This window comes from Eretmochelys imbricata, chromosome 5, assembly GCF_965152235.1.
Source record: "Eretmochelys imbricata isolate rEreImb1 chromosome 5, rEreImb1.hap1, whole genome shotgun sequence".
NCBI classification, from domain to species: domain Eukaryota; kingdom Metazoa; phylum Chordata; order Testudines; family Cheloniidae; genus Eretmochelys; species Eretmochelys imbricata.
Window position 1 is genome coordinate 75,575,722 of NC_135576.1, and position 27,878 is coordinate 75,603,599.

Genomic DNA, 27,878 nt, shown 5'->3' on the forward strand with positions numbered 1-27,878 from the left:
GCCTTACTTTTTAACTTTTCTGACTTTTGAGTTAATCTCTTTGGAACCTTAATTCCTTTAAGATACTTTTTGAATACAGTAAACATAGTGAAGGTCAGTTCTGTCCTTGTTTGCTGAATAGCATTTAACAGCAAAAAGGCCTTTTCAGTGATTCCGTTTGTCTCCAGAAGAAATGTGATGCTTCTGATCTGGTTGTGGACAACAGTACAACCCAGGAAGAGGGCATAGATCCGATTGTTGGGTGAGTGCAATATGGATGGCTGCTGTGAAATTCAGAGGATTAGGTTTATGTAGAGGTACGACCAAGAAGAAATGCGTACTTGGAAACAATGCAGGTTGCATTGATTGTTCTAAGTCATGATTTGCTAATTTCAGTATGTTAGGGGAGCCCCTTACATTCCCTGTTACAGTTTTGATTTGTGGCAAGGGAGAGCAAAGCCTTTGTCTGAGGGCAGCCTCTTCTTCCTGGGTGAGCTACAGAAATGCCCTAGTTTTTAGTTCTTTAAAATTCATCAGTGCCTCCCCACCCAAAGTATCCCCACTACTATGATGCCAGGGGTGCAGTGAACATGCATAACTTTTCTGATGGTCACACAGTAGTAGTGGTCCTTACAGTAGAACCTCAAAGATACGAACACCAAAGTTATGGACTGACCAGTCAACCAGACACCATGTGAAATCAGAAATAACCAATCAGGCAGCAGCAGAGACAAACCAAAAAGCAAATACTATACTGCATCTTTATAGGTAAGTACATCTGGGCTGCCTGTTTCCCCAACTCTTTACCCCCCACCTTCCCCCCCCCCCCGCCATCCCTGGGGCAGCCACTTACAGCAATACGCTATAATGGTACCCTAAACCACATTGTTGATTATACCAGTGTTGGGCTAAGAATCGCAATTATTAAGTTTACATCTCCATCTCGGTATTTTACTTTGCGTTCCTGTGGAAGAAACTATTCTAATTACTCTCAAAATAGTAGCTTTATTTGCAGAATCACAGAAATATGGCAATGATAATGGTTAAGTAGAAAATGTAGGGCAAATAATAACTAGAGATGTGTTCTAAAAACAAGGCTTCTTTAGGCTTTTTGCAACTTTGACAGAATTATAGTTGGCATTTTTGGGTCATGCTGACGTGTAAGTTGCTTGAAGAGTCTGATGCAGGCTTTTTTTTAAAAAAAAAACATCGAGGTTTTTCCTCTTAGAACTTGAGCCTCTCCCTTTTGTTTAAATTTACTTGCAATTTAAATATCACAAAATCACATTGTAAAATGCTACTGCAACTGCTTTTTATACTATAAGTGAAAAAAATCATATAAAATGTTAATGGTTTATTTGTAATCCACATCCTTATGATGATTTTACAGAAATAACTTAAGCCATAATTTTATGGAAGTAGACAATTATGCTGTCTATATAGTCTAATCGGAGGTCAGAATTAGAGTTAGTGATGGGGTGTCTCTCATATTGATATTTGTAGTTAGATATTTGTAGTTGTTTTTAGATGACAAGCTCTAGGTAGTGTGATGACTCTCAGCCTGAGGCTTTTAAGGTGCATTTAGATGTTCATAGGTCTGCATGTAACTTTTCCTGTACTTGTTCTGATAACTTGTCCTGGAAGAAAATAATAGGGTGGATGGATTTAAATCAGTGAGATTTAAATACTTAACCAAGGAATCTTCATCTAAATTTATTTTGTATTTTGCATTTGTCCTTTAGTCAGTTTCCTAAAGAAGGTTTGATTATAATTGATTGGTAACCATTAAAACATGCTGATTTTGCAATTTAAATATAGCCTTTACACTATGTCTCTAAGGTGCCACAAGTACTCCTTTTCTTTTTGCGAATACAGACTAACACGGCTGTTACTCTGAAACTTAGCACTTTAACAAACTCTGGTTCCAGGGGCTTAACCTGTGGCTTCCTGCTTACATCAGTTCAGTGGTTTGACTTTCTTTAAAACTTGGCAGTAGATAGATGTTGCTTAACTTTTTTTTTTTTAAACTTAATTTAAATGGTTTTACTAGATCAGAATAAATTCAGGTCTTAACATAGGTTGGCATAATTTCAAATAGGGTTATTTTAAGAATCTGTATTTAATTTAAATAAACACAATTCCCGCCCCCCCTTGACTTTTATCCCCCTGGAAAATAACCATTGAAAACATGTGAGCAAATATTCTTTTGCATGTGGTTAGCACCATGGATAGAACAAGACTACTCATTGGTTCCCAGATAAGGCTGTCTTTATTGTAAGTTTTATTTAGTACTCTTGATAAAAAAATATTAGGTATTGTTTTTGTTTGTTGTAACTATATATTTTGTGGCTCTATATGACTGTCCAGTGATTTAAGTGGCTTTCATGCTTCCAGACACTCAGTGCAACAATGTGATATGTTAACAGTGAAAAGGCGGATTGACTGATTGATGAAGTGCTTTTCATCCTTTCCACAGCGTATTAAAAATGGAGTCCAGTATCTTTTCTTAAAGTAGCTACCTAAATTGCATGTTTAAAAATTTTTGATACTAGATTGAGGATTCATATTAAAATTGTTATCTGGTACACTTACTCTTATGGTGGTTGATCCTCAGGTCTTACCCAGAAATATAGTTGTAAGCAAACAGTTTTTTCTAGTGTTTCAAACTTTGCAATATGTTTTAAAGATTTTTTTTTTCTGATATGTTCCTCAAGTTCTGATCCTTGATTCAGAAGGAAATAGAGACACAAGCTCAAGAATATAGAGGGAAATATTTTTACATAGAATGAATGAAAGTAGAATCAATAATCCACATCTCAAATTAATTTTTAAATATTTTTGTTTTGTTTTATATAACTTTATTTTAGATTGCAGCGTCTTATGGAAACATGATTTGTATTTTTGAACCAGTTACTGTCCTGAAACCGAAGAGCAATCATCCTGCTGTAAGTGAATGAACGTCTTAACAGAAACTTCAACTGCCTTGACAAATTTAAATAATTGCTGTTGTTTACTTTTATTACTTGGGAGTTGCCTTTTCTGAGATACAAGATGAGATACCAGTTTAAAATTGGGATATAGGATGTTTGTGTGAAAATGTGGAAAAGGGGTGGGGCACATGCTAGTTAAAATGCCATATTATTATAATACCTCTTCATAACACTTCAGAAGGGGATACAGTGGACCAATCCATAATAAACATACATAGTAATTGTTTCACCTGTGCAATGATTCATCTGTGCAAATCAGTGATTCACTCTCTCTGATCGTGGCCAATACCAGCAGAAAGTGCAAAAAGCTCAAAATGGAGTACTGTAACCTGTGCACAGGGAAGTTTGCTTTTAAACTAGCTAGTAAATGATATGTTTACATCCTGCTGCATATGGTTTTATAATGCTTTTATTCATCTTTTTGTAATGCACCTCTGCTTGTTCTTGCTCATGTGCATCTCAAGTACTTTTGAAAATTCTACTACTTATTTTGCAAAGCATTTTTAGAATATATTTATCTGTAGATTTCAGAGGGTTTTATAAAGGTTGGTAAAATCTGTACACTCATATTCCACGTAGTGTGACTTCCTTTGGTGTGGGCAAATTTATGCATTAGCCTTGAGTTTCAGTTCGACATGGATCCTAATCTTGATTCTTTTAGGAGCTGGTTTATGTGATTTAGAGCAGGTTACTTAATCTTTGAGCCCACTTCTCATAGCATACTTTACAAGAGTATTGAATCTTCCTGAGTCTGTGCAAAATGTCACGTAAGTGCAAAGTATTAAGATGATACAAGGGTACAAATACAACAATGGATTTAGGTTCCATCTTGTGTGTATTCCATCAGATCCATGTGGCTTTAGGGGGTGCAACACAATTTTCTATCTCCTAGGGATTTAAGAAATCTGCTTCCTGAACTATGCTTACTTTATGAAGTTCCTAAGACATACAGAGTACCTGTGGGTAATTCAGGAAGCTCTTTTCCAGTGGATATAGATTTACTACACTTTGTTAAAGACATGCATGCTTTAAAAAATCTGGAAGATTTTGTATTTGTAGACATTCCATTTACTTACTCCATCTTCCAAATGCTCTTCAAAATTAGCTGAGGATGCTAGTTTTCATTAAGACTAGACTAAAATAATGTTTAATGTTCTAGATAAAGCTGTTAATCCTTTTAATTTGTCTGAATTCTAAATTTTTAACAAATCAAGATGCACGTGAGCGTATCAATTTTTAGACCCTTCGTATCTCTTCATATTTCTTAGAACATGAGATCACAGCTGTGACTTGTATGGCCTTGACTTATCCATTCAGAGATTTCCTTTAAAAAAAGTTTACTTCCATTCTAAGAAGTTCCAAGTGCCTGTCGCCTAGTAAAACTTTGAATGCCATACAGGCATAGTATTTCAGTAATTATGTATTAAATGAGTTGTATTGTAAATATCTCACTTAAGCTAATGAAGTGTGCTAATACTTTTGATTGTAGGGGGTGTACTACCAGTGGCAGAAGAGTGGTCAAATTTTACTGGACTCTATAGTACATAATATAACATGGGATCCCACAGGTAAGAATGGAATTAACTAAAACTTCTAATTGTTTAATATCACGTGTTGAGTTTGAATTCTTCTTTAGGGAGAAGAGATTAGTTCCTTTTGTTATAGCAAAACAGGATGAGGATGAGGAGAGTGTTATGAATGCCACTTGTCACCTGCATTCTGAGACACTGACAAGTATCTTCAATGAGAGACGTTTTTATTTAAAAAAAAAAAGTCTGCATCTCAGTCATATCTCAACAAACCAATGGTCTATAATGTTGTCCTATCCTCAGCAGTGTCCAGTGCTGGCTGCTTAAAAAAAAAGTGGGAGGGTGGCATAAAAAAAATTGTATGAAAGAGGGACGTTTTAACACTTCATCCCTGGACCCAGATGGGGGTAGGGATAACAAGGTTCCAGGATTGATAGCTCTTGTAATTAAACCCTCATTATTGCATATACTCTTCTTTCAAAATATTAGTATAATTAGTTGTATTATTACAGAAGTGCCTTTTTTTTTTTTGTTGAACAAATGCAACCTACTTTGGAAACAGTGTACATAAAGTATGCTTTTATGTATTTGGAACACAGGTGTCCAAATTAAACATAAAACATGACCTAATATGTAAAAATAAATGCTGTCTTTTTTTTGTAAGGTTGATCCAGTCTAAAAAGGTTTTGCTGCATATGGCACCTTATAGGATTGTGTATAGAAAAGGAGATGATATTTGTAGTATGTTTTGGCTCTTGCCTATAACACAGTGTTTGTGATACAGATTGATTGGCCTTCTCTTCAGTATAAAAAGCTATGCCTCATAATTTGATTTGTACATATTATAATTTTAAACTTTGTTGTAGGCACTCGTCTTTTGACTGGTTCCAGCTGTCTGCAGCTTTGGTCCAATGTTAATTTGGAAAGCCAATCTGAAGATGGGAATCCTGAAAGAACAGACGTTAGCTTTGGGGACTGGAGGTGTATGTGGCAATGCAAGTAAGAAGCAAGTTTACAAAAAATACAAAACTTCAATAAAAGCAAAATTGAGTTTTGTTGTAGTCCACTTTTTCCAGATGAAACTCTTAATGAATTACAGTGGTGTGTCATCCTGCTATGTACGTCGTCTTTCAGACATTTCTGAAATATGCTGAAGTATTACTGAAAAAATGAATCCTTTCAGTCCTTCAAATTATTATAGATGGGTGGTACTAAACACATTTTCATTCTGCTTCACATTAGTTTGGCTTCTTGAAAGTATTTTTTGTGTGTGTGTGGAGATCATCAAAAATTGTAGTTTGCCCGACTGAAATGTATTGATAAAACCAGTTATACCAGGTATCTCTCACTTCCTGCAAAAGCAAGGAAAATGTAGGAAGTGATGAATTCAAGTAGAAGTAGTACTAATGTATGAGATCATAAAGGCTAGAAGAACAGAAATCTTAGGTAACTTACTACTATTTTGGGACTGCTGGCTTACTGTAATCATGGGAATGTGGTTAAGTTAAACTTGGCTCCCTATCTAGATCTTTTATAAGTAAGGTTCTTCAAACGATTGTCCACATGGATTCCTCTCCTGTTGCACATTGCCACGAGATTGCATTCTTTAGACCAGTAATGTGCGTTAAGACTACACCCTAGATGTCCTCTGTCCTCCCATCTAACAGCATGAAGGGCTGAGCAGACCCAACTGCCCTTGAGTTCCTTCTTACTGCTCATGGCAGTGAGACGGAATCCCTGCAATGTCCCCCTGTTCTCAGTGCACACTCAGCTAACATTAGTATGGTGTTAAGTTTTTTTGTGCGAATTGATAAAAAGACTAAGTCATATATTTAGTTTATAGGTTAGACAGTACCCCCCTCAGCTGTAGATCTAGGACTATGTCAGTAGCTAAATCCCTGTGAAACTTTAATGTAGTCTTAACAACGGATACCACGCTTTTGTGTTCGGCTCAACAGTCAAAGGGCAGTCAATGTCCTGACAAAGGTACCTCTAGCGCAGGGGAGGGCACACTGCAGCCCACGGGCCAGATCCAGCCCACCAGGGCTTTCAATCCGGCCTGCGGGATTGCCAGCCCTGTGGCACAGTGGGGCTAAGGCAGGCTCCCTGCCTGCCCTGGCCCTACGCCGTTCCTGGAAGCAGCCGGCACCATGTCACGGTGGCCCCTGGGGAGGGGGTGGGCAGAGGGCTTGGTGTGCTGCCCTCACCTGCAGGCACCGCCCCTGGCAGCTCCCATTGGCCGGGAACAGGGAACCATGGCCAATGGGAGCTTCGGGGGTGGTACCCGCAAGTGAGGGCAGTGCATGGCGGAGCACTGGCACATGGCAGTGCATGGCGGAGCACCCCCAGGAGCCACTGCCAGATATTCTGGCCACTTCCAGGAGCAGCGCGGGGCCAGGGCAGGCAGGGAGCCTGCTTTAGCCCTGCTGCACACTGCTGCCATCCCGGAGCCGCTCGAGGTAAGGGGCGCCGGGCCAGAGCCCGCACCCAAACCCCAACCCCTCCTGCACCCTGAGCCCTTAAGCCCCTGTCCGGAGCCCCCTCTGGCACTCTACACCCCCTTCTGCATCCCAACACCCTACCCTGAGCCCCATCCCACACTCTGCACCTCTCCTGAACCCACTAGCACCCTGCCTTGAGCCTCCTCCCACACTCTGCACCTCTTCCTGCATCCCAACCCCCTGCCCTGAGCCTCCTGCTGTACCTGCACCCCTCGTGCACCCCGGCTCTTTGCCCTGAGCCCCTTCCTGCACACCACACTTCCTCCCGCACCCCAACCCCATGCCCCAGCCCTATATTCATGGCTCTGCATACAATTTCCCCACCCAGGTGTGGCCCTCAGGCCAAAAAGTTTGCCCACCCCTGCTTTAGCACATGGCACTGACTGTTGAGAGTACCAGCATTATCCACCAAACCTGTATAATGAAGCAAAGTCACACACACTACCTGGCACTTTGGTACTGGTCACCTTAAACAGTGTCTTTGGTGCCCAGCACATCAGAACCTAGAGTTTTGGGCCTACACAATATCGAATTATTTAATAGTGGGCCTGGTATTGGAGTTACCTCTCCTTGGGAGATTGAAGGTGGTGATAGCTAAGCCACCAGTTTTAGTTGTCAGTGCCGCAGACAAATGTGGTATCTCTGGTACTGACTTCATCCTGACCCAATTAGGAGGATACAACAGATCCAGGGCCCTCATGACAGGATGGCCCACCTGTGGAGTAGGTGTACTCCTTCTCTTTTCCCTTCAAAGTACAATAAGGAGTCATCTCCTATATGCCCTCCCTCTTCCCATTCCAGTAGCACAATGGGAGTAGGGTGTCTAGGGAGGACTTTGTCAGGAAACTGTCCAGATCTCTCAGGGAACGTCCCTCCTGGTACTCCTTATGTACTTACCACTGTGGTACCCAGATCCTGATCAGTCTTTGCCCAGCTGTACAGCCATACAGGTGTGCAGGAGATACCACATCTGTTCCAGGGAATTTTAATACTTCTATTCCCACCAATTACTAGATTTGTTTGTAGTAGCCACTGTCCAAGAGAGGTGAAAACAGCAGGGGCCTCTCAAGTTAGGGGGAAAGACTTGAAGAAAGTCAAACTATTTGAACACAAAGTCTGCTCCTCTGTTAATGTTCAGATGTGCATGGCTGACAGTCAAGCCCTGCTCTCTAAATATGACTCTCTGAATTTGGACAAACTGTCTCCATTTGTTGATAAGCTACCACAGTATTTATGAGAGGATCTAAAAGCCATCCTGACTAAGGACCACTGAGAGCCTGCACTTCCCTCGAGAGCTGGAGGCATCCAATTCAGCAGCACATGCCATGGCCACATCTGTGGAGATCAGAAGACTGGAGATCCAACCAAAATTTAAGACCTTCCCTTTGAGGGTAACTTACTTTCTAAAACAGAGGAGGCCCTCCACTTGTTGAAGGACTGCATGGCTTTGTTTGGTCTGTATGTGTTAGGTCATCACTAATTAAGAAGCAAGTAATACCACAGGATTGCTTTAGGCAACATCCCCTTACCCAGGTCTATTATCCGTCTTAGAGGAACTTGGAGCAGTTGAGAGAGAAGCAAAGAGGTTTCATTGACAGCGCTTCAGCTCTTCCTCCACTGCTGCACAATCTGAATCTTTTGCCTGGTAGCAGGTTTGCTGCTGGTGTCTAGACTCTGACAAAACTGCTTATTCCAGCACAAAAAAGGGAATTTAGAAACTTTGTTTCCCTTCCATGTTCCTTTGAGGTCAAATTCCCTTTGCTGGAATGCTGCAGCACAGAACTTGATCAATAGTTTACATTGCCTCTTTCTGGGAGAGGACCTTTAGACTTACAGTAGAGCACATCAGAATGTGAGAATTTCCCCTCCATCTGCTGAGCACTTAAGGTGACTTTGATTTCCAGAAATGGGAACGTATTTAACCTTCCTTCTAGAATCTTGTGTATTAAATCTGCATTTCTTCTGGCTCCCTCACTCTGTGAGTGCAACCTACCCCAGCTGCCATTTCAACCCATTTTTCACAGGCTTTTCTCAGCAACACAGCAGTGGTCTAGCCTGTACTAGAAGATAATTTATAAGGCCTTCTTTGTTCTCAGGTAATACTTAATTTAAAAATTAGAGTTAGGGTCCCAGAGAATTACCAATTCTAATTGAGTCTCATCTACTTGTTCTGCTGCAGACGGAAGCTTCTCCCCAAGTTTTCATGCTTCCCAGATGAGGAGTTTAGAAGTCTTATACTAACACCTGAACATCACTTCTATAAACGGAAAGGATCTATTAAATATATTTCTTAATATCATGTTTTTGCTGCTAGATTATGTTCAGCATCACATCTTGATATGTTTCATGGACATAAAAATAAAGGATTTTAGTATGAACTAGTTCATTATGGAAATTCTTCTTTTCTCACAAGTGAGATCTCCTCAGCATATAACACAATCAGGTCCCAAAGATTTTTAACTGTAGCATATGGAGCAGGTACTCTCTTTGGGAAAACACTGCAGTGTTGCTCTTTTTATAAATTTTATATCTAAGTAAGATGAGGTTGTGCAGAACATAACAATTTGTAGCTGACCATCTTATTTTTGTTCAAAGCAGTAAGGGTAGGGGGAATCAGAATTTGAGATGTTACACAAAGATCTTTATAATAATAGCTTCAGTCATGCCCATGTCTTTGATAATCTTGAAGAATCCATTAGAAAAATCTGAAGGATTAATCCAAAATGGAACCACCTGCTTTCTCAGTCGAGGTTCTCAACAAAGGCAATCTTTCTGGCCATTTTCTTCTCTTGGAGGCAGGAGGTGATATTTCCATCTTTCCAGGATAGAGGTCAACCCAGATACTCCAGCAACTGAAACAGAAGGCAAACATACTGGTTTAGGACTCTTTCAGACTAAGAATAAAATGAAATGTTTTCCTTTCTACTTTTAGATCAGTTCAATTGTAGAAGCATTCTACATTCTTCAAAAAGTAGTATTCTGTAGAATTTCCAGGAAGTCCCTCTTTCCCCACCCCCTTTCTACTATGGCAATGAACTTGCATCTGCACAGATTTATTTTCAGATATAAGCTCTAACATCAGCACACCATCACTGCATCATCCAGATGCTTTTTTTCCAGGTTGTTTATAGTTCCTGTGAAAACAAGTGGATTCTGTTCTGTTTCAGTGTGTAACAAAAAAAAAAAAGATAAAACATAGAAAATACTCTTTCAAGAAGTGGCTTCATTTTTACCTTTTATGTTTCATAAATCTCAGAAATGTGAGATCTGGTCACAGTAGTTCTCACTTCCTGTTATTCCAAATAAAATTAAAATTAATATAATGTATCATGGTGTATAAGATCAGGTAGGCTGTTAAGATCACATCAAGAAAGAGGGTACTTAGGTCTGTCTTTGATTCAAAACCTAAAACAAAAATACCATCTCTGGAGTTGGCCTATCTTTTGAGTTCACTTTTAAGACTTTCAAGTGTTGATTTTCCTGATTTTAAACTTCTGAAAAAACAACTCTTTTTCTTCCAATAGTCAACTCAGATAGTTGTATCATGACAGTGGAAGAGGGATGTCATCTTTATGCCTTGTGTGATTGTATCAATGTGTGTTTTACACAGTTTCTTCAAATAACCAAAATGGTTTGGAAATAAATCTAGACAGAACATCTGCATTGCTGACTACAGTATAAAGATGGTGACAGTGAAAGCTTACATATTTTTCAATGGAAGTGAAGTGCAGTGAGAGCACAACATAATCAACTAGATTTTTTTAAAAATCTAGTTGTTTTAATTATCAGGCTAACAGAAACAGTAATGAGGACTACTTCACGTGGTGTGTTAGATTTAAAAATAAAACACAAAAATCAGAGTACTGCTTTAATGTATTCCTCTGGGATGTATGGTGCAGGAAGAGAAGAAGCGCTCTTGTGGTTTGTTCATGGAAAAAGTTGAGTGGAATTGAATTTGAAGTGAGGGTTGAGCGCATCTGGGAGAAGCAGTTTAAGTCCAGACCATCAGGATCCACCTCCTCACAATCGCAGCCTCTCTAGTAGGAGGCAGCAGGTCATCTGAACCTGATGTCTTTGCTAACCACAGCCTTCCTTTGACACCTCAGCTGTAGCAGAGTCTGCCTTACACAGCCCCATAGCTTGCTAGTGCTTGAGTTCGATGATGCCAACTGCAGTACATGAAACTAAATCTAAAATACAGAGAATTTTTCATAAAATTTCAAAGAAATAACTATGTATTCTGTAAAAAGAAAAGGAGTACTTGTGGCACCTTAGAGACTAACCAATTTATTTGAGCATAAGCTTTCGTGAGCTACAGCTCACTTCATTGTAGCTCACGAAAGCTTATGCTCAAATAAATTGGTTAGTCTCTAAGGTGCCACAAGTACTCCTTTTCTTTTTGCGAATACAGACTAACACGGCTGTTACTCTGAAACCTATGTATTCTGTGCTTCTGAAAAAAATTAACCTTATTTATGTTGCTACATTTTTGAATTGTCAAATTAATGTTTTTTAATTCTTTATTTTACAGAACTGCTTCCCAGGTTTATCTAATGAAATTTTCACCAGATGGAGAATTCTTTGCTACTGCAGGAAAGGTAAATAATTTTGTTATGACAGAATTATCTTTCTTTAGAAAGGTTATGAAGTAATGCAGACCGTGACTGCATCCATTTTTTGAAAAACGGGAGAAGTAATACTTGTTTTTTTCTTTTTTTATAATTCAGAATGTCAGTAGCTTCCAGAAATTCTTTTATGCCTGCTTTGAGTAATTGGGAAGGCTAAAATTCTTCCAACTTCTTCTTCTAGAAAAGCTATTTAATTCTCCTTACTCGGTTCTCAAAAGAGAATACAAAACTTAATGCTGTGGAATCAGGGAGAGGGAACTCAAGGTGGTCTGATGGGTGCACTGGAAAACTATTGTTTGTCCATGTTGTAGCCTGCAGTGTCTGTGGAGAGTGTGTACATAGGCTATCTAATGATGCTATTAATGCTATCGTTCTTATTCAAAGGGGATTTAAATACTGACATGACATCACAAGCAGGTCCTGTCAGAATGTTCTTGAATCCTGTCCAGAGCCATATTCTGAGAATTGATAATATTGGAAATTAGTTGCCCGAAATATGTTATAATGAAGATCATGTAGCATAAGGTTACTGATAAGTTTCTGAAATCAGGAAATGAAATAAGGTTCCGATAGTAGTAATCTGCTATGTTGTGTATTGATCTGAGTGTTTTTTGTCTAGGTTGCAGTCTGGGGATAGCTGTGCATTTTGGAAAGGGCGTAAAAAATAATCATCTACTGTACTAACCATGACTGTATGATACTAAGCACATGATCTGTTATGGAATAAATAGCTACACACAAGTATACTGGAGGCAGAAACTTGCTCTAAGAATGGCCGTAATTCATCTAGTCAGACCACTGTTCTGCATACACAGGCAGAGAGGAACATGCTCATACTCTTGGAGGAGCCGTACAGGATGACTAAAAAATGACTTTTGGGGTGGGGGGGAAATCTGATTTCTTTTATTTAAAATGGATTCTTAAAATTTCTGTTGAAAATAGAATATAGTACTATTTTCTTTTCAACAATATACCTGTTTAAAATGAAATCTGAACTTAATACAAAATATGTTAAGGTCTAAACTTCTTGTAATCTCTTAAAATGTTTAAAAAGAAATTATATTGAATCCATGAGCCTCTATCAAAAACTTTGTGTTAAAAGGTGCTTTTCTATATAAAGAAAGATGTTTTTCCCCTGATTTTAACTTCTGAGGTCAACCTTTATAAATGTGGCAAAATAGGTTATATGGTGTATTAAGGGCTTGATCCTGAGGGAGACCCAGGGACTGTGCTCCTGGGTGTAAAAGACTGGCAAAGTAACTTAGGAGACCCCTTTTAAAGAGCCTTAGGCAAGTAGGAGCTTAGGCATCAGTCACTTTCACTTAGGCACATTTGTAAATTTCCCCAGGCTGACTTGAAATAATGTTTAAATCACTGACTGCAGTTAATCACTCTGTGTAAGGAGATTTAATTGTAAATGTGAAATATCTTTTGATAAGAGAAGTTTTATGTATCCAAAATATTTAAGGTTGTTTTAATAAAATTTTATATGCTGTTTTGTGTTTAATTAAATTCATTACCATCTTAATGCAACTTGACACACACCATGCGCAAAATGTTAACTATCTAATAAGTAATATATTGTTCATCATTTACTAACATGCTAAAATGTATAATTAATAAGAATCTGAAAATATTAAGCTGTGTAATTGTTTAAACAAATGTATGTAGGTATAGTGTACCCTCCTAGGTAACAAAAAGATGAACCAAATCTAGTGTAAATGTTCTGTTTAGTTGTAAATCAGTATGTTTTAATGGTTATTTGTGCCAGTGAGAATGCACCTTTCTTTTGAAAATAGCTGAAGTACAAATGGAAAATTAGATTAAAATCAGTGACTTAAATCAAGGATTTCCACTTGGTGATTTAAATCATCTTGATTTTAAATCAGTCCACCCTGCAGCAGTGTCCTGCAAGGCATTTGCCACTTACTCTTTAGGAAAGGAAAATACTACAGCAGATGGTCCCTAGATTAGGGGGCAACCTATTAGCAACATATTTGAACAAAGTACTAGTGAAAGATTATTGCTTCATCCAGCAGGAAGTGAAGACATGTATAAATGTTTTGTTCACCTTTTGAGAGAGGCAAGGCAGATGAGGTAATACTTATTGGCCCAACTTCTGAAGGTACAGGCTTTTGAGCTATGCCAAGCTCTTCAAGTCTGAGGAAGGAAGGAGAGGGTTCAAGTTTTTCACCTTTATTGCCCTTTGATGGGGGTGGGGGGATGGCAAGGCTTTGGTCAAACTCAAAGGGTAAAAGGTTTTTTGTCCTTGTTCTCTCTCCTTCGCCGCTGAAGCAGGGGTGGGCAAACTTTTTGGGCCGAGGGCCACATCTGGGTGGGGAAATTGTATGCAGGGCAGAGGGTTGGGTTATGGGAGGGAGTGCAGGGTGTATGAGGGGGCTCAGGGAAGGGGGTGGGTGTGGGAGGGTGTGGAGTGCAGGAGGGGGCTCAGGGAAGCGGTGCAGGAAGGTTGCGGACTGCAGGAGGGCACTCAGTGCAGGGGGTTGGGGTGCAGGAGGGCTGTGGGGGGTGCAACGGGGCTCAGGGCAGGGAATGGGGTACAGGGTTAAGCAGGGGGCTCAGGGCAGGGAGTTGGGGTGTAGGAGGGGTGCGAGGTGCAGGCAGGGAGTTGGGGGGCAGGATGCAGGAAGGATTCAGGCTCTAGCTCGGCACCGCTTACCTAAAGCGGCTTCGGGGTAGCAGCGGCGCGCACCCTGGCCCGCGCCGCTCCAGGAAGCAGCCAGCACCATGTCCCTGCACAGCCCCTGGAGGAGGGGGGACACAGGGCTCTGCGCGCTGCCCTTGCCACGCTCCAAGTACCTTCCCCAAAGCTCCCATAGGCCGCAGTTCCCCTTTCCCTGCCAATGAGAGCTGTGGGGGGTGTTGCCAGCGCATGGAGACCTCTGCTGCTCCCAGGGGCCCCCGGGACGTGGTGCCAGTTGCTTCGGAGGGTGGTGCGGGGCCTACGGCACCATAGGGGGCAATCCCACGGGCCATAGTTTGCCCACCCCTGCTCTGTAGGCATAGTTAGAGACAATCTGGAGAACTGGACAGTAGATGTGCCTAAACCTCTTCATTATTCTGAATGTCATAGGTGTTTGTGTAGTTTTCTCAAGTCAGTGGCCTGGATTCTCCTGTTTACACAGGTGTAAGTCAGAAATAACTCGGCTGAAGTTAATGGAATTGCACAAGTTGAAACCATGACAGAATACCTCTAGCAGCTTCTCCAGGATCTCCATGCTGTTAGGATGTTCAGACAACCAAGAGGAGGTGGGGACTTGACACTAGCAAGACTGACTAACTACACTATGACTACACTGACTGACTACACTATGACTTCAGTATAAGTTAGGTCACTATGGAGTGAGAGTCAGCCACCCTCTTGAGTGATGTAAGTTACACCACCTTAAGCGCCAGTGCTATGTCAGTGGGAGAACTTCTCTTGTTGGCATAGCTACCACCTCTTGTGGAGTTGGATGTATTATGCCTACAGGAGACCTCTCTCCTGTCAGCATTGAGTATCTTCACCAGATGTACTATAGAAGTGCAGCTGGACTGGGGTAGCGCTTCTAGTGTAGAGTAGCCCTACAGGGGAATTCTGTCACCATCTAGGACAGAATCTAGGATTTCTGTAACACCATTTGGTCTTTGAAAAGCTTTTTATATTGGGCAGACAAGGAAGGCCTGAAGCTTACTGAGTGACTTGAATTCACTGCCACCAGAGAAATGATACGCCTTGTAAAAAGCCTTGTCAGATGATACTCAAGGCTTTCAAATCCATCAACTCGATATCCTCTAGAATCTGTGGAAACTAGTTGAAAATTTTCAGCTGAAATTTCCCAAAGTGTGTGATGTAAATCATCTATTTGAATTTGTGAGCGAGAACTATTGTTTTTTACATCACTCTTAATCTTGTTTTACATTTGAACTTTTAATTTACCAACAAGATTAACTTTTAGTGGTTGGTATAACCGAGTACTTGACAGCTAGGAGAATACACTATGCTTATACACATTTATTTAAACAATATGTAAAATTTACATTTATATATACTCTGTATTTTTATATTATTATGTTAGAAAATGGTGAATGATGCACTTGTTTACTAGATCAACTTTTTATTTATAATTAGTGATAGGCTGCATTTGGAGATTTGAATGCGCAAAAAATGCACAAAATATCATTTAAAAACTTTGTTTATTAGTTAAATAAACCTTAAATGTGCTGGATATATAAGAATAAAAGTTATCAAAATGTTATATGTTTGAAATGGATTTAATAAATGGAAGAAGCACTGTTTGTAGTTGGTGAATTGAACTGGTTACCATTTTCTCCATATTTTAGAACTAGCAGATCAGATCCTCCCCCTTCATTTTTATTTGTAGATTGAAAGAGAGAGACAATTTTTTCTGCTTTTTTTCAACTCCCAGTTGGTGGTGTCTCAACTTTTTATGAACATGTAATTGAACTAAACTAGTGGAATAAACCGAAAGGAAGAAAATACTTTCTGCACCTGCATAAGACTTTACTGCTGTCAAAAGCTAGTTTAGCACTTCAACAAAATCTGGTTCCAGGTGCTTAGCCAGTGACTTCTACTAGTTCAGTGGTTGGACTTTCTTTGAAACTTCAGTAGCAAATATACTGCTTGAATATTATCTTTTTTATTTAATTCAAATTATTTTAATAAGTTGTCATTTTAAAATTTAATTTTAAATAGGTTTAACAGGATTTAATTCAAATATTCCTATTTAAATTAAAAAAAAAAAACAACTTTTATTCACCCTGGAATTTCTACTAGGATAAACTTCCTTTTGTTTTCCTCCTTTCTGCTCAGGACGATTGTCTTATAAAAGTGTGGTATAATACCGATAGCTGGCGATCAGCAGTAACACCTCAAAGTTCAAGTCCACAAAAACAAGCACAAGATGTAGATTTTTCGTTTGTTTACTTGGCCCATCCTCGATCTGTAAATGGATTTTCATGGAGGAAGACAAGCAAATACATGCCACGGTCAGTAGCTTAATTGCTTGATATCTGTAAATTGTTGTTCGTTACCTGATAAACTTTCTTTCCAACATTTGTAGTAGGCTTCTTTTTTAAAACTACCCTAGTTGTTCTTCCCTGGAGACCTTGGTTTAAATCCAGTTTCTTGCTGTGCTAATTCAACAATACTAAATTGTGGCTGCTCTGCTGCTTCAGTGTTTACCATGTGCTGCCTCACACACCTCATGTTTATTCATTCTGTTGAGGTTCTTATATGCCCTGTTTTCCACAGTTTGCGCACTTCCTGTGAGTAAAAAGTTGTTTCCTATTACCCTGCTAGCAAAAGGCCATCTTGTATTATTATTTTTTAAGATGTGAAGGTGGGAAAGCTCTGGGTGGAGAGAGAGAGAGGTTTTGCATTTAGCTCTGGACAGGAATCACATCTTTTGGTTCAGACACTAATAAAGTTAGATCCCTACTTAAGTCTTAACAAGCAGACCTGGTGAATGTTCTGACTTCTGCAGTACAGTGTGTATCCAACAGTAGTTAAGCACTCTATCTTTTTGTGCATTATATTATAGCACCTCCTCTCTTGATGGTCTCCCAGAATCTGATTATAACAAAACTCTCGTTTGTGCATGGCTTCTTACTCATATGTGCAAATGCTGTTACCTCATTGTGGTGTGAAAGATCTCCACTGGTGCTCCATTTACTTGAGTATCCAGTACAAAATCAAAATCCTGTCCTAAAGACTGAACGTATCATGGTGACAGGCACGTTAGGATCTAAATAAAATGGTCATTCACACTGAACCCCAGTTTCCTTCTGTCTGTATCAGACAGTATGCATTTTAATATACCTAAATGTAAATGGATACATTTAGGAACAAAGAATGTAGAATTACAGGATGGGAGACTATCCTGGGAAGGAGTGACTCTAACTCTTTGAGGGTTGGGCTGAATAATTAGGGCCCTATGAAATATGTTTAGTTGTGAATTTTCTGATTTATTTTCTGATTTAATTTTTTTCCTGTTTTAAAAAAAATGAATTCCATCTTTATGGGTTTTTTTAATAAAAATTGTTCAATACATTAACAACAATTAAGTAGCCTTACTATAAATACATAAAAATGTTCAGAATTGGATTGGGAAAAACTGATTTTACCAACAAAAAAAAAAAAAACACACAATTTAAACAGAACATCCTGCAGGTATACAGTATTACAGTAAAAGTAACACATTTTAAATCACTGTTTAAGGTAGCACTCTATAATGTGACCAAACTGACATGGCTGAACAATAACACAGGAAGTCCACAGAGATGCGTGTACAGGGGACAGGGAGTGTGTGTCGGCACGCTGTGTCTCTAAGCAAAGCACTCATCAGCCTGAATGCTTGTTCAGATAGCAGCTGGCAGCAACCACTCCTGAGCCTGAGGCTGGTGCGTGGACAAGCACTCCCCTATCCTCCACCCCAGCTCAGAAGAGACCGGGTACACCGGTAGGGTAGGAGGGACATCCTGACATCAGCCCACCTTCCCTCGTCTCTGCACAGCAGATCAGCAGGCTCCTGATCCACAGCAGCTTGACTCTCAAGTGCGGCTCCACATAGCACAGCCATGCAGCCTGCCGCGCCTGCTGCTGAAGTCTTCGTTCCGGGGAGAGCAGGATTCCACGTTAATGTTTTGATTCTGTCCGTGCTCTCGCAGATTTCATAGAGCCCTAGATAATCAGCTGAACATGATCTCCCAGTGTGACAATATGACCAAAAGAGCTAATGCAATCCTGGAATGCAGAAAGGGGGGAATCTCACATAGAAGTAGAGGTTATTTTACATCTATATTGGTCACATGCATGATCGTTGCTAGACTGTTTATTTTGTTCAGTTCTGGTGTCCCCAATTGAAGAAGGATGTTGATAAATTGGAGAGGGTGCAGAGAAGAGCCACGCAAATTATAAAAGTGTTAGAAAACATGCCTTAGACTCAATGAGCTCAGTAAAGGTACAGTAAAGGGGTGAGTAGATTACAGTCTAAGTATCCACATTGGGAACAAATAGTTAATAATAAGCACTTTTTTTAGTAAAGTAAGGTACAACACAATCCAATGGCTGGAAGTTGAAACTAAATAAATTGAGGCTGGAAATAAGGTGTACATTTTTAATGGTGGGAGTAATTAACTATTGGAACAATTTACCAATGCTTATAGTGGATTCTCCATCACTGTCAATTTTTAAATCAAGAGCGGTTGATTTTTCTAAAACATATGCTCTAGGAATTATTTGGGAGAGGTCCTGTGGCCTGTGTTGTACAGGAAATTAGACTACATTATCACAATGCTCCTTTCTGGCCTTGGAATCTCTGATAGTCCTTTTTTGATTATCCCATGATAGGTCACTCTTTGTCCTGCAAATGGAATCCAGTCTAAGACACACTTTATACTTCTGCATAGATATGTCTGTCTAATTACTGAGTGAGCAGATTACTGTGCGGAGCAACACTTCCATCTTGGTTACATGATCTCTCCAAAGCATTCCTGGGATACTTTTTAAATAACACTGATGGAATACTTTCAGCCTCCGGTTGTGTATTTCTACCATTTAACATGTTTCCAAGTTGTATAATCTCACTTTAGCATGTAGATTTATCTTCTTACTCCTCTTGATGTTTGGTAAATGAGGAAATGATCCATGGACTTTGCCGATTCTTGCCTTTACTACTTTAGTGAGCTGGCTATTAGCAGATACTGTACTTCCAAGGTAAACAAAGTCATTGACTCTCTTGTACTCTTGCCCATCTATCACACGTCCACCGGTGTTGGCATCATTTTCTTTGTCAGTATAGGCTTGGTATTCTGCATACTGATATAAAGTCCCACTCTAGCACCTTCTGCTTTTATGCTCACAAATAGTCTCTTCATTCCATCCAAACTGGTCTCCAATATGACTATATTATCTGCAAAATATAAGTCTTGCAGCTTCTCCTGCCCAAACAATACGAGTGACTTCAGCAGCAGCTATTGCCCTTCTCATCATAAAATCTGTGACCATGCAGAAAAGTTGCAGGGATGGTAAGCGGCCCTGCCTTATGCCAGGAACAGTCTTAAACCATTCTGTGTCTACAGTATCTGTCCTGTTACAGCCCACAGACTTGTCGTACAAAGCATTTGTTAAATTAACAATCTGTGCTGTCCTCTGCTAATTGGCTTTCTTTGAATCCCCTCTCTCTAAGTCAGTTATCAGTGAGTGCAACTGCAGCAGTCTAAGGCCCTTCACAACTGTGCCCTCCTTACTTATTCTGTATGTTATGTTGCCCTCCACTTCTGTGCTCTATGAATGCCAGCCTTGACTGCCCACTTGAATTCCACATACATAGTGTACCACCTCTTATATAGTGAATGTCCTCCATAAAACTACTACCTTGGCAGTCGTCAAATTGATCCTCAGAATTCATCTTTACTATCATGGCTACAGGAATTTGCCATCCGATAATTTTTAAGTTGATTGATTGTGTGTGTACACAAAACAATACCTATTACCATTTCTCTAGCAACTCTCACATGGAATCACAAAATTATGCCCACAAACTAGATGTATAACCAGAACATGTTCCTGCATCATTTGTTACATCCCCTTTTAGTGTGTTGTCTTAAACTACATGGTAAGCTTGTCTGGGAAGGGAACTTGAACGTCTATATAGTTTTTATAGTGCCTAGCACAGTAGAGTTCTGATCTTGATTGGGATTTCTTGATGCTTATTATAATGCAAATCATGTCTAGAGGAATAAGCATGGAAGTGGTCACAAATAACTTATTATAGTTCTGTCTATTGTATAATCATGCTGTATGGTTTTGACCATATTTTTGCACAACTTATCTATGTCCAAATTTCCATATCTGTAAAATGAGGAAACCTATCTACCTACCTAGCTTACAAGAGAATGCTGAGGATTATTAATATTTGTAGAATGCTTCAAAGAAGAAAACCTTATAAAATATTGGCTATCAATATACAGTTCACTTTTTCTATCCAAATGGCTAGTTTTTTATGCTGGAACCAAAGAGCTAATATTACATAGTTACATAACTGCAAGTTTGAAGTGGCGGAAAGCACATAACAGTGCTGTATTCATGACCGTTCACTAAACTTCTAATATTTAAAATAGTTGCATGATTATGTCCATTTCAGGTTCCAAAGTTTCACCTGTTTTCTGGGGGTATTTGTCAGGTTGATTAAAGAACTTTGTTTTGTAATTTTTTTTAATATGCTACCTAAGTCATAGTGTCATGCATAATTCTGGAAATTTATAGTTATGTTCTTACCCACATAAAATAATGAAAGGTTTTGGATGCTCAGAATATAACTAGTTTCTTCAACCTGCCTAAAACTTTCTTTCAGTGGTGTTGTATGCAGTGTACTGCTGACTTGCTGCAAGGATAATGTATGCCGTCTCTGGGCAGAGACTTTATTACCCAATGATAGTTTATCATGCGCTGGTGGATACAACCATTGGACTGAACCAGTGAACTTAACCAATAACTTCAAAAGAAATGCTTCTAGTAAGGAACGAATGCAAAATGCTTTAGAGGTGAGAACTGTTGGACAGTACTTGTCTGCTTACAAACCACATCTTTTTTGTATTTATTAAAAAAAATATTTGCTGAATAGATTCTGAGAATAATTCGTTTTATTATTTCTTTGGAAAGCATGTTTAAAAAACAGATAGGGTTGAGTGTAACTTTTAGAGTTAAGTTTCTGATGTGAATGTTTAAAATGAAGTAAAACTTATTTTCTTGAACGATCTGTAGTATTCTCTTAAAGTTAATTGTTTCAGCTAACATGCCTTCCAGTATGCATGTTAGCTTTGAAAATGAGCTATATAAAGAAAAATCCAATAGTTGCAGATAAAGTTCGGCATCTCTGAGGGTATTAGTCACATAAATGGAGAGACAATATATTGAGTAAAGACATTTAAAATACAGAAGAAGTTCGAGTTCTCTTGAAATCTCTGTGTCAATTGTGCTAGAACATGTCAGTCCAGGTCACAATTCCTTGCACAACAGCCCTCCTTAGACATTTTAGGGCAAAGGGGATGACAGTGGCTTGATAGTGTCACTGTCCCTTTTGTCTTAAGGCCAGAACCCTCTCCTTGAGGTCATGAGATAACACCAGGATGATTGATTGGGAAGATAAAGGCTATTGCTGCACTTAATCCATAAGTTATTGGAATGGCGAGATACAAAGTAAAATAGTACCCCACCATGTCCCTATATAGTGTAGCAGGAAAAGGTTGAAATATTCCCCTCATTCTCCATCTGCCAGTGCTCATGTTCTGAGCACTGAGGTAGAGTACTCCATAATTTTTAGTTTAATGTGGGAAATATGGTGTATGATAGAGAGCGTTTAGGGTGTAGATGCAATGGAACCCCAGTTAGGATGGTGCTTTGAAGTACCTGTGATAGGGGTTCTCTGGTTACCTCAGGAGTTGTGGAATGTTCTCTTGCCTCTTTGATAAAGAAATGATGGTATTGTGGGGAGAAGGTTATATTTTTCCCTCTCTTGCTACCTTGCTTGAGGTTTAGGGCAAACTGCTTTCCGTAAGGCCTTACGTATTTGTGGAGAATGGCCCTGCCTGCCTGCCTGCCTCCTTCAGATGAAAAAGTGCTGAGTAAAAATGTCCTGAGGTACTTTTGAATACTTGTGGAGAGAAGTTAAGGACACCCAGCTCCTACACAAACTTAGTGGTAGGATTAGATGGATGGTCTTTATGTCTCTCAGATGACGAGCATAAAGCAGAGGATATGGTGTGGGTGATGGTCTGAGTGGGAAAGTTTGAAGTTTCAGATTCTGTGGAACAGAATCTTATAATGAAACTCTAGCAGGTTGATCCACTGCCAGTGCCTGCAGACGAGCTTTGCAGGATCTGTATAACCCCAACAGAGAAGAAACTTACTAAAACAAGATATTACCACATGCTAAAGCAGCAGTTTTACCAAATCTAGAATCGTTGACCATAACATAGAAATGGAAACTAGAAGACCGCACAGTGCAAGCCCAGAGAAGAAAAACTATTCAACCAATGTCGGTAACCAGTGTAACAAACAGAGACATAGTTTCTGCCCATTTCAGTCTACTCATATGTTCTAAGTCAAAGGGAATGCAAGAGACAAGACGTTGTTTTCTCATTTTAAAAAAGTGAGGAAAAAAATGGGAGAATGTTATGTAACAACCTATACCACAAAATTAGGAATGAACAAGAATGACAAATTGAGAAGGAATAAAACCCCAGCATACAGGGTAGTCAAAATCTGGGTAGATTGAGCCGAACTGACAGATATCTGAGGTTTGTCTTTACATTTTTACACTATCAATGCTTGTACAGTTTTTCATGCCAGTGGGGTATTAAATTGTGACAACACTAAGGTGAATAGTACATAGGAAAGTTTGACTCCAGCAATATCATATAGGTGACCATGTCACCTCATGAAAATTTGAATCTATCTTGACTAAAGTTTTTCGGGGGGTGGGGGGGAGTAAGGCAAGTGATTACAACATCTAAGCAAATACTTTGCCTCAGTGTTTAATGAGGAACTTGAGGACAGTGGCAGCATGGTTAACGGAAACTAAGATATGGAAGAAGAAATGACCACCTCCAAGGTGGAAGCCAAGCTCAGTGGCACCCTGTAGGCGGGCCTGGATGATCTCCTTTCAAGAATATTAAAGGAACTGGCACATGAAATAGTAAGCCCAATGGCAAGGATTTTTAACTAATCTGTAAACTTGGGGATTGTATCCTGTGACTGGAAAATTACAAATATAGCACATATATGTTTAAGAAAAGGGCGGGGGGGTAAGGAGGGAAGTGATCCAGGAAACTACAGTCCTGTTAGTTTGACCTCAGTTGTACACAAGGACTTAGAACAAATTTTGAAAGAGCGTAGTTAAGGGCATAGTGGTAAGTGGTAATTGGGATAAAATAGAACATGGTTTTACGAAAGGTAGATTGTGCCAGATCAACTTGATCTTCCTTTGGAAGATCTGTTATCTCATACAAAGGAAATCCAGTAAATGCAATCTATCTGGATTTCAGAAAGGGCATTCTATACAGTTCCACTGGGAATTTTAGTTAAATTGGAGAGCCGGAGATGAATATGAGAATTGAAAGGTGGATAAGGAACAGGTTAAAATGGAGACTGTCATGCTGAAAGTGAACTGTCAGGCTGGAGGGAGACTACTAGTGAAGTTCCTCAGGGATGGGCTTGGGACCAATCTTATTTAACATTTTCATTAATGACCTTGGCACAAAAAATTGGAGTGTGTTAATAAAATTTGCAAATGACACAAAGTTGGGAGATATTGCCAATATAGAAGAAGACAGAAATACTATACAAGAACATCTGGATGACCTTGAAAACTCTTTAAATAGAAATGGAATGAAATAGTGCAAAGGCCAGGTACTTAGGGATTATCAACAAGAATTTTTGTTATAAGCTGTGGAGTTACCAGTTGGAAGCCACAGAGGAAGAGAAAGATCAGGATGACTGTGAGCCACCAATATGATGCAGCTGTGGGGAGGAAAAAAAAAAAGGCTAATGCAATTGTAGAAAGCATCAGGTGAGGTATTTCCTGTAGAGATAGAGAGGAGTTGTTACCATTATACAATGCACTGGTGAGACCTCATCTGGAATACTGTGATTTGGTCTGAGAATGAAGGCTGTACAGGTACAGCCCAATACATTGGAATACAAACTTCTCTGAATTTTACTACTTCTGTTCAAGGCAACACAGTGTACATACAGACTTTCTACAGGATTCTGAAGATGTTAACATCTTTTACTATGTAGTTCTTTTCTATGGAAGATACATTATGAACAATACAGTTTGTAAATTCACCAGTGCACTTTTTAACTGTAAAAGCTACTTCCTTTCCGTAAGAATTTCACTTGCTTTCTTTTCTAGAAAATAATGTATAGATTAAATCCTCCTTTTTTTCCTTTGGAAACCAAATTAAAATGACTTATTCTCCACACAGTTGAATCTAAGGCCCTTTCGAAGAGGAAGGAGAAGGTCACTTGCCCTCATAGCACATACGGGATATTCCCCACATCAGCAAGATCCTCATGAAGTTCATAGGAACACTCCTTTACATGCAAATGCACTCTGTCACTTTCATATTGCTGCCAGCATCAACCCAGCCACAGGTAATCATGAGCAGTTCAGATTTATGATACAAGAACGCAATACAGACTTTTCTCTGTTTGGTGTGTGTTGCCTGTGTAACCTTAATTTGTCTCCCTGTATTTATACATTCTGATGGACTTTATTTACCTGAGCACAGGACTTCGACCTCATTCAGTGCACAGGATGAATGGTGCTGACTTAAAAAGCAACTCTTCTTCAATATTCTGTTTTCTGCTCATGGTTTAATATGTGACCTTATGTGTATTCATTGCACGCTATTTAAATCCTGCTCTGAAGACAGAATTACCAATTCCTCATGGCTTTCTTTGGTGCTCATTGCCATACTATTGGAGTGATTCACAACAACACTGTGAGATGAGGGTGTGGAACTGACAGAGATTAAGGTCAAAAGTATCCACTCATTTTGGGTGCTCAATTTGAGACTCCTAAGACTTGATTTTTTCATAGTACTTATCAGTATGTGGCCTTTTATATGTTCAAAGCACAGCTTTGATGTCAGCTGAGAGTTCTCAGCACTTTTGCAAATCAGACCCTCATGTCACTCAGAAAATGAGTAATCTACAACTAATGGCCATCCCAGAGCAGTTCCATCTAGTGTCCTGAATAATGTAGGTGTCTGTGCGGGGCGGGGGTGGGGAACAATGGTATGTGATCATGTTACAGTATTACAATGTATGTGTACAATGGATCCAAATAAAGGTTGCAGAGGAAACCTTAATTGTGGTGGTACTGCATTTTTGAGTGCTTAGCATTACAATTTTAATGTTCTTTTAATATGGTTTCTTGTGTGTAATATAGGGTGTGTATACTTATATAAGCATTTTTATCGTGAAACCACATAAGACTTACTAATGATGTGTAGCTGTTACATAGCCCTCTTCACTCATAGATCTTAAAGTCCTTCACCAGGGAAGGTAAGTGTAATAGTGAAGCATGCTGTGATTACAAATAAGGTAGCTAGAAATGATAGTATTTAACTGGAGAAAGGAAGGGAGGATTTGAAGGCTCATTATGAATCATTGTCTGGGTATACCGCAAGAAGGACAGGAGACTTGTTATGGGTTTTAATCAGGCCACAACTTTATCTGCTGGGTAGTCCCAGACACCTATATAATAAAGTGTACAGTGAAGGCAAATCCATGCTTATTCAAATCAGTTCTCCGGGACTTCCACCACCCCCCTTTGTTTAATCCACGCTTATTCAAATCAATTTTCTGGGGCTTCCACCAGCCCCCCTTTGTTTCCATCCAGGTCTCCCAGCTGACCCATCGCTTGGACCTTGCCATCCACCAGCCTCCTAAGAGAGTTAAGGAGGGCTATGAGAACAGGGGGGTTGGCTCCCTGCCATACCAATCATAGGAGTCCCCAACCCCCTCCCCTGTTCTGTTTCTTTATCCAGTAGACATGCTGGCTTTCTTGCTGTGGGGATAGAGACTTGCCCCACCCAGGTTTTGTACCTTTCTGCACATTCTGGGTGGGGGGAGGGTGTGAGCTGTTGCTCCAAGCTGACCACCGAGCACCTTTTACAGCAGTTTCGGACCACCTTCCTCTCCACAACCCCCAACCACAAAGCAGAGCTGCCCTTCTTTGGGTAAGCCCAGACAAATTCTGCCCCCCTTTAGTTGTGGTGCAGTCATTAGTAAAGTCCTAGTGTGAACTGTTGGAACTCTCAAGAACCAGCATTACAGCTGATTCAGAATAAAAGCTAGAGTGAAAGCAGAGACAATACTCCATTCAACAGACTTTAATAATACATTTTAGCCTGGGAAGCTGGGGGAAGAAGAGGGTTCCTTTCAAAAAATATTGTAAGAATATTGAAAGTTCAGTAAATGTATACGAATGTTAAAAGTCAGCCTGCAAATCATGTTCTTGTTCATGTTCAATTTAGTATGTTCCTTTCTTAAACTAATTTTAATTCTACCTTGTAACTCATCTTAATGCCAGATTCATGATTTTGAGAGCTGGCCCTCTGTGGTTAACTAACAAGGGAACCTTATTCTGGAAGAATTGAAATTTCTTGTCTGCGTCTACATTTCTCTTTTCGTGATTTTATTCCCTGTGCACTTTCCTCCTTTCCCCTCATTCTTCCTATATTTCTTTGTTTTCTATTTCCTTGTTGTGACCCTGGCATAACTACCTGCTTGAGCAGTTTAAAGGCAGTACCAATTTCCATGGAGAAAAGAGCATATTTGCACTCAAAAGTACTTTGTCTGACAGGATGTTTAATTTGTAGCTGCCTCAGCACATTGCACTGCTGTATTAAATGGGAGTATGGGAGAACTTGTGGGGGGGAGGGGCGGGGTTTACAGATAAGAAGAGCCTGCCGCTGCCAGGTGCGCCATGTGAGAATTCTCAGCAGTGTCACAAGTGGCTGCACTCTTGCATCCTATTTTTCAGATCGTACAAAATTATAAAATATCCATCTGAAACTTGTTTGTATCATTTACTTTGTGTCCGTTGCATGTGTAATAGTGGTTCCCTAGCAGATAGTGTAAAGTATTGGGGATTGGTAAATATCTGTGAAATCCCTGCTCTACAAAACACAATATACAGTGGGCTAAAATCACCTGAGATCTGTGGTGGCTTCTGCTGGTGTAAACCATGGCATATGGGGCCTTTTGAGAGCAGAAGATCTGCCCAGGGGAGATGGTGGTAGAATCCCTCAGGGTGAAGCAGGGTTAGGCTTGCACGTGTTTGTATAACTTTTGCCTTTTTCACTGGTACGAGGAAAAACACATTACCACCTCTTCCTCTTTTGGAAATCACATTAACTTCTTGGCATTGCAGACATTCCTCTACTCCCTTCTATCACCTCTCTGAGTCTCAGTGAGAATGAAGAGAAGAGTGGGCCTTTTGTAGTGCACTGGCTGAACAATAAAGAACTGCATTTTACCCTGTCCATGGAAGTATTTTTGCAGCAGCTTAAAAAGAGCTTTGAGCAGCATTCTTCAGAGACCAGCACTGAAGAGCCAAATCAGTTGGATGGCAAATCAGATGAAGGTAAAATGCATATCATAGATATGTTTGTTCTTTATAATGTGCTGTAATTTTGTTAAGTAAACCAAATGTT

The 27,878-nt window shown here is 39.7% G+C and overlaps 1 protein-coding gene across 4 annotated transcripts in view; it reads left to right on the forward strand.

Moving 5' to 3' along the window:
• Window positions 1-27,878, forward strand: part of DMXL1 (Dmx like 1) — a 146,037-nt gene that overhangs the window by 25,592 nt on the left and 92,567 nt on the right. For 3 of the 4 annotated variants that reach the window (XM_077817357.1, XM_077817360.1, XM_077817358.1), the window contains exons 3-10: window positions 2,847-2,924; window positions 4,459-4,537; window positions 5,365-5,497; window positions 11,531-11,597; window positions 16,462-16,637; window positions 21,005-21,194; window positions 24,639-24,807; window positions 27,596-27,808. In XM_077817357.1, the coding sequence (XP_077673483.1) occupies window positions 2,847-2,924; window positions 4,459-4,537; window positions 5,365-5,497; window positions 11,531-11,597; window positions 16,462-16,637; window positions 21,005-21,194; window positions 24,639-24,807; window positions 27,596-27,808 (1,105 nt within the window). The remainder of the gene's footprint in view (window positions 1-2,846; window positions 2,925-4,458; window positions 4,538-5,364; window positions 5,498-11,530; window positions 11,598-16,461; window positions 16,638-21,004; window positions 21,195-24,638; window positions 24,808-27,595; window positions 27,809-27,878) is intronic. The other variant, XM_077817361.1, reaches the window with a different exon arrangement.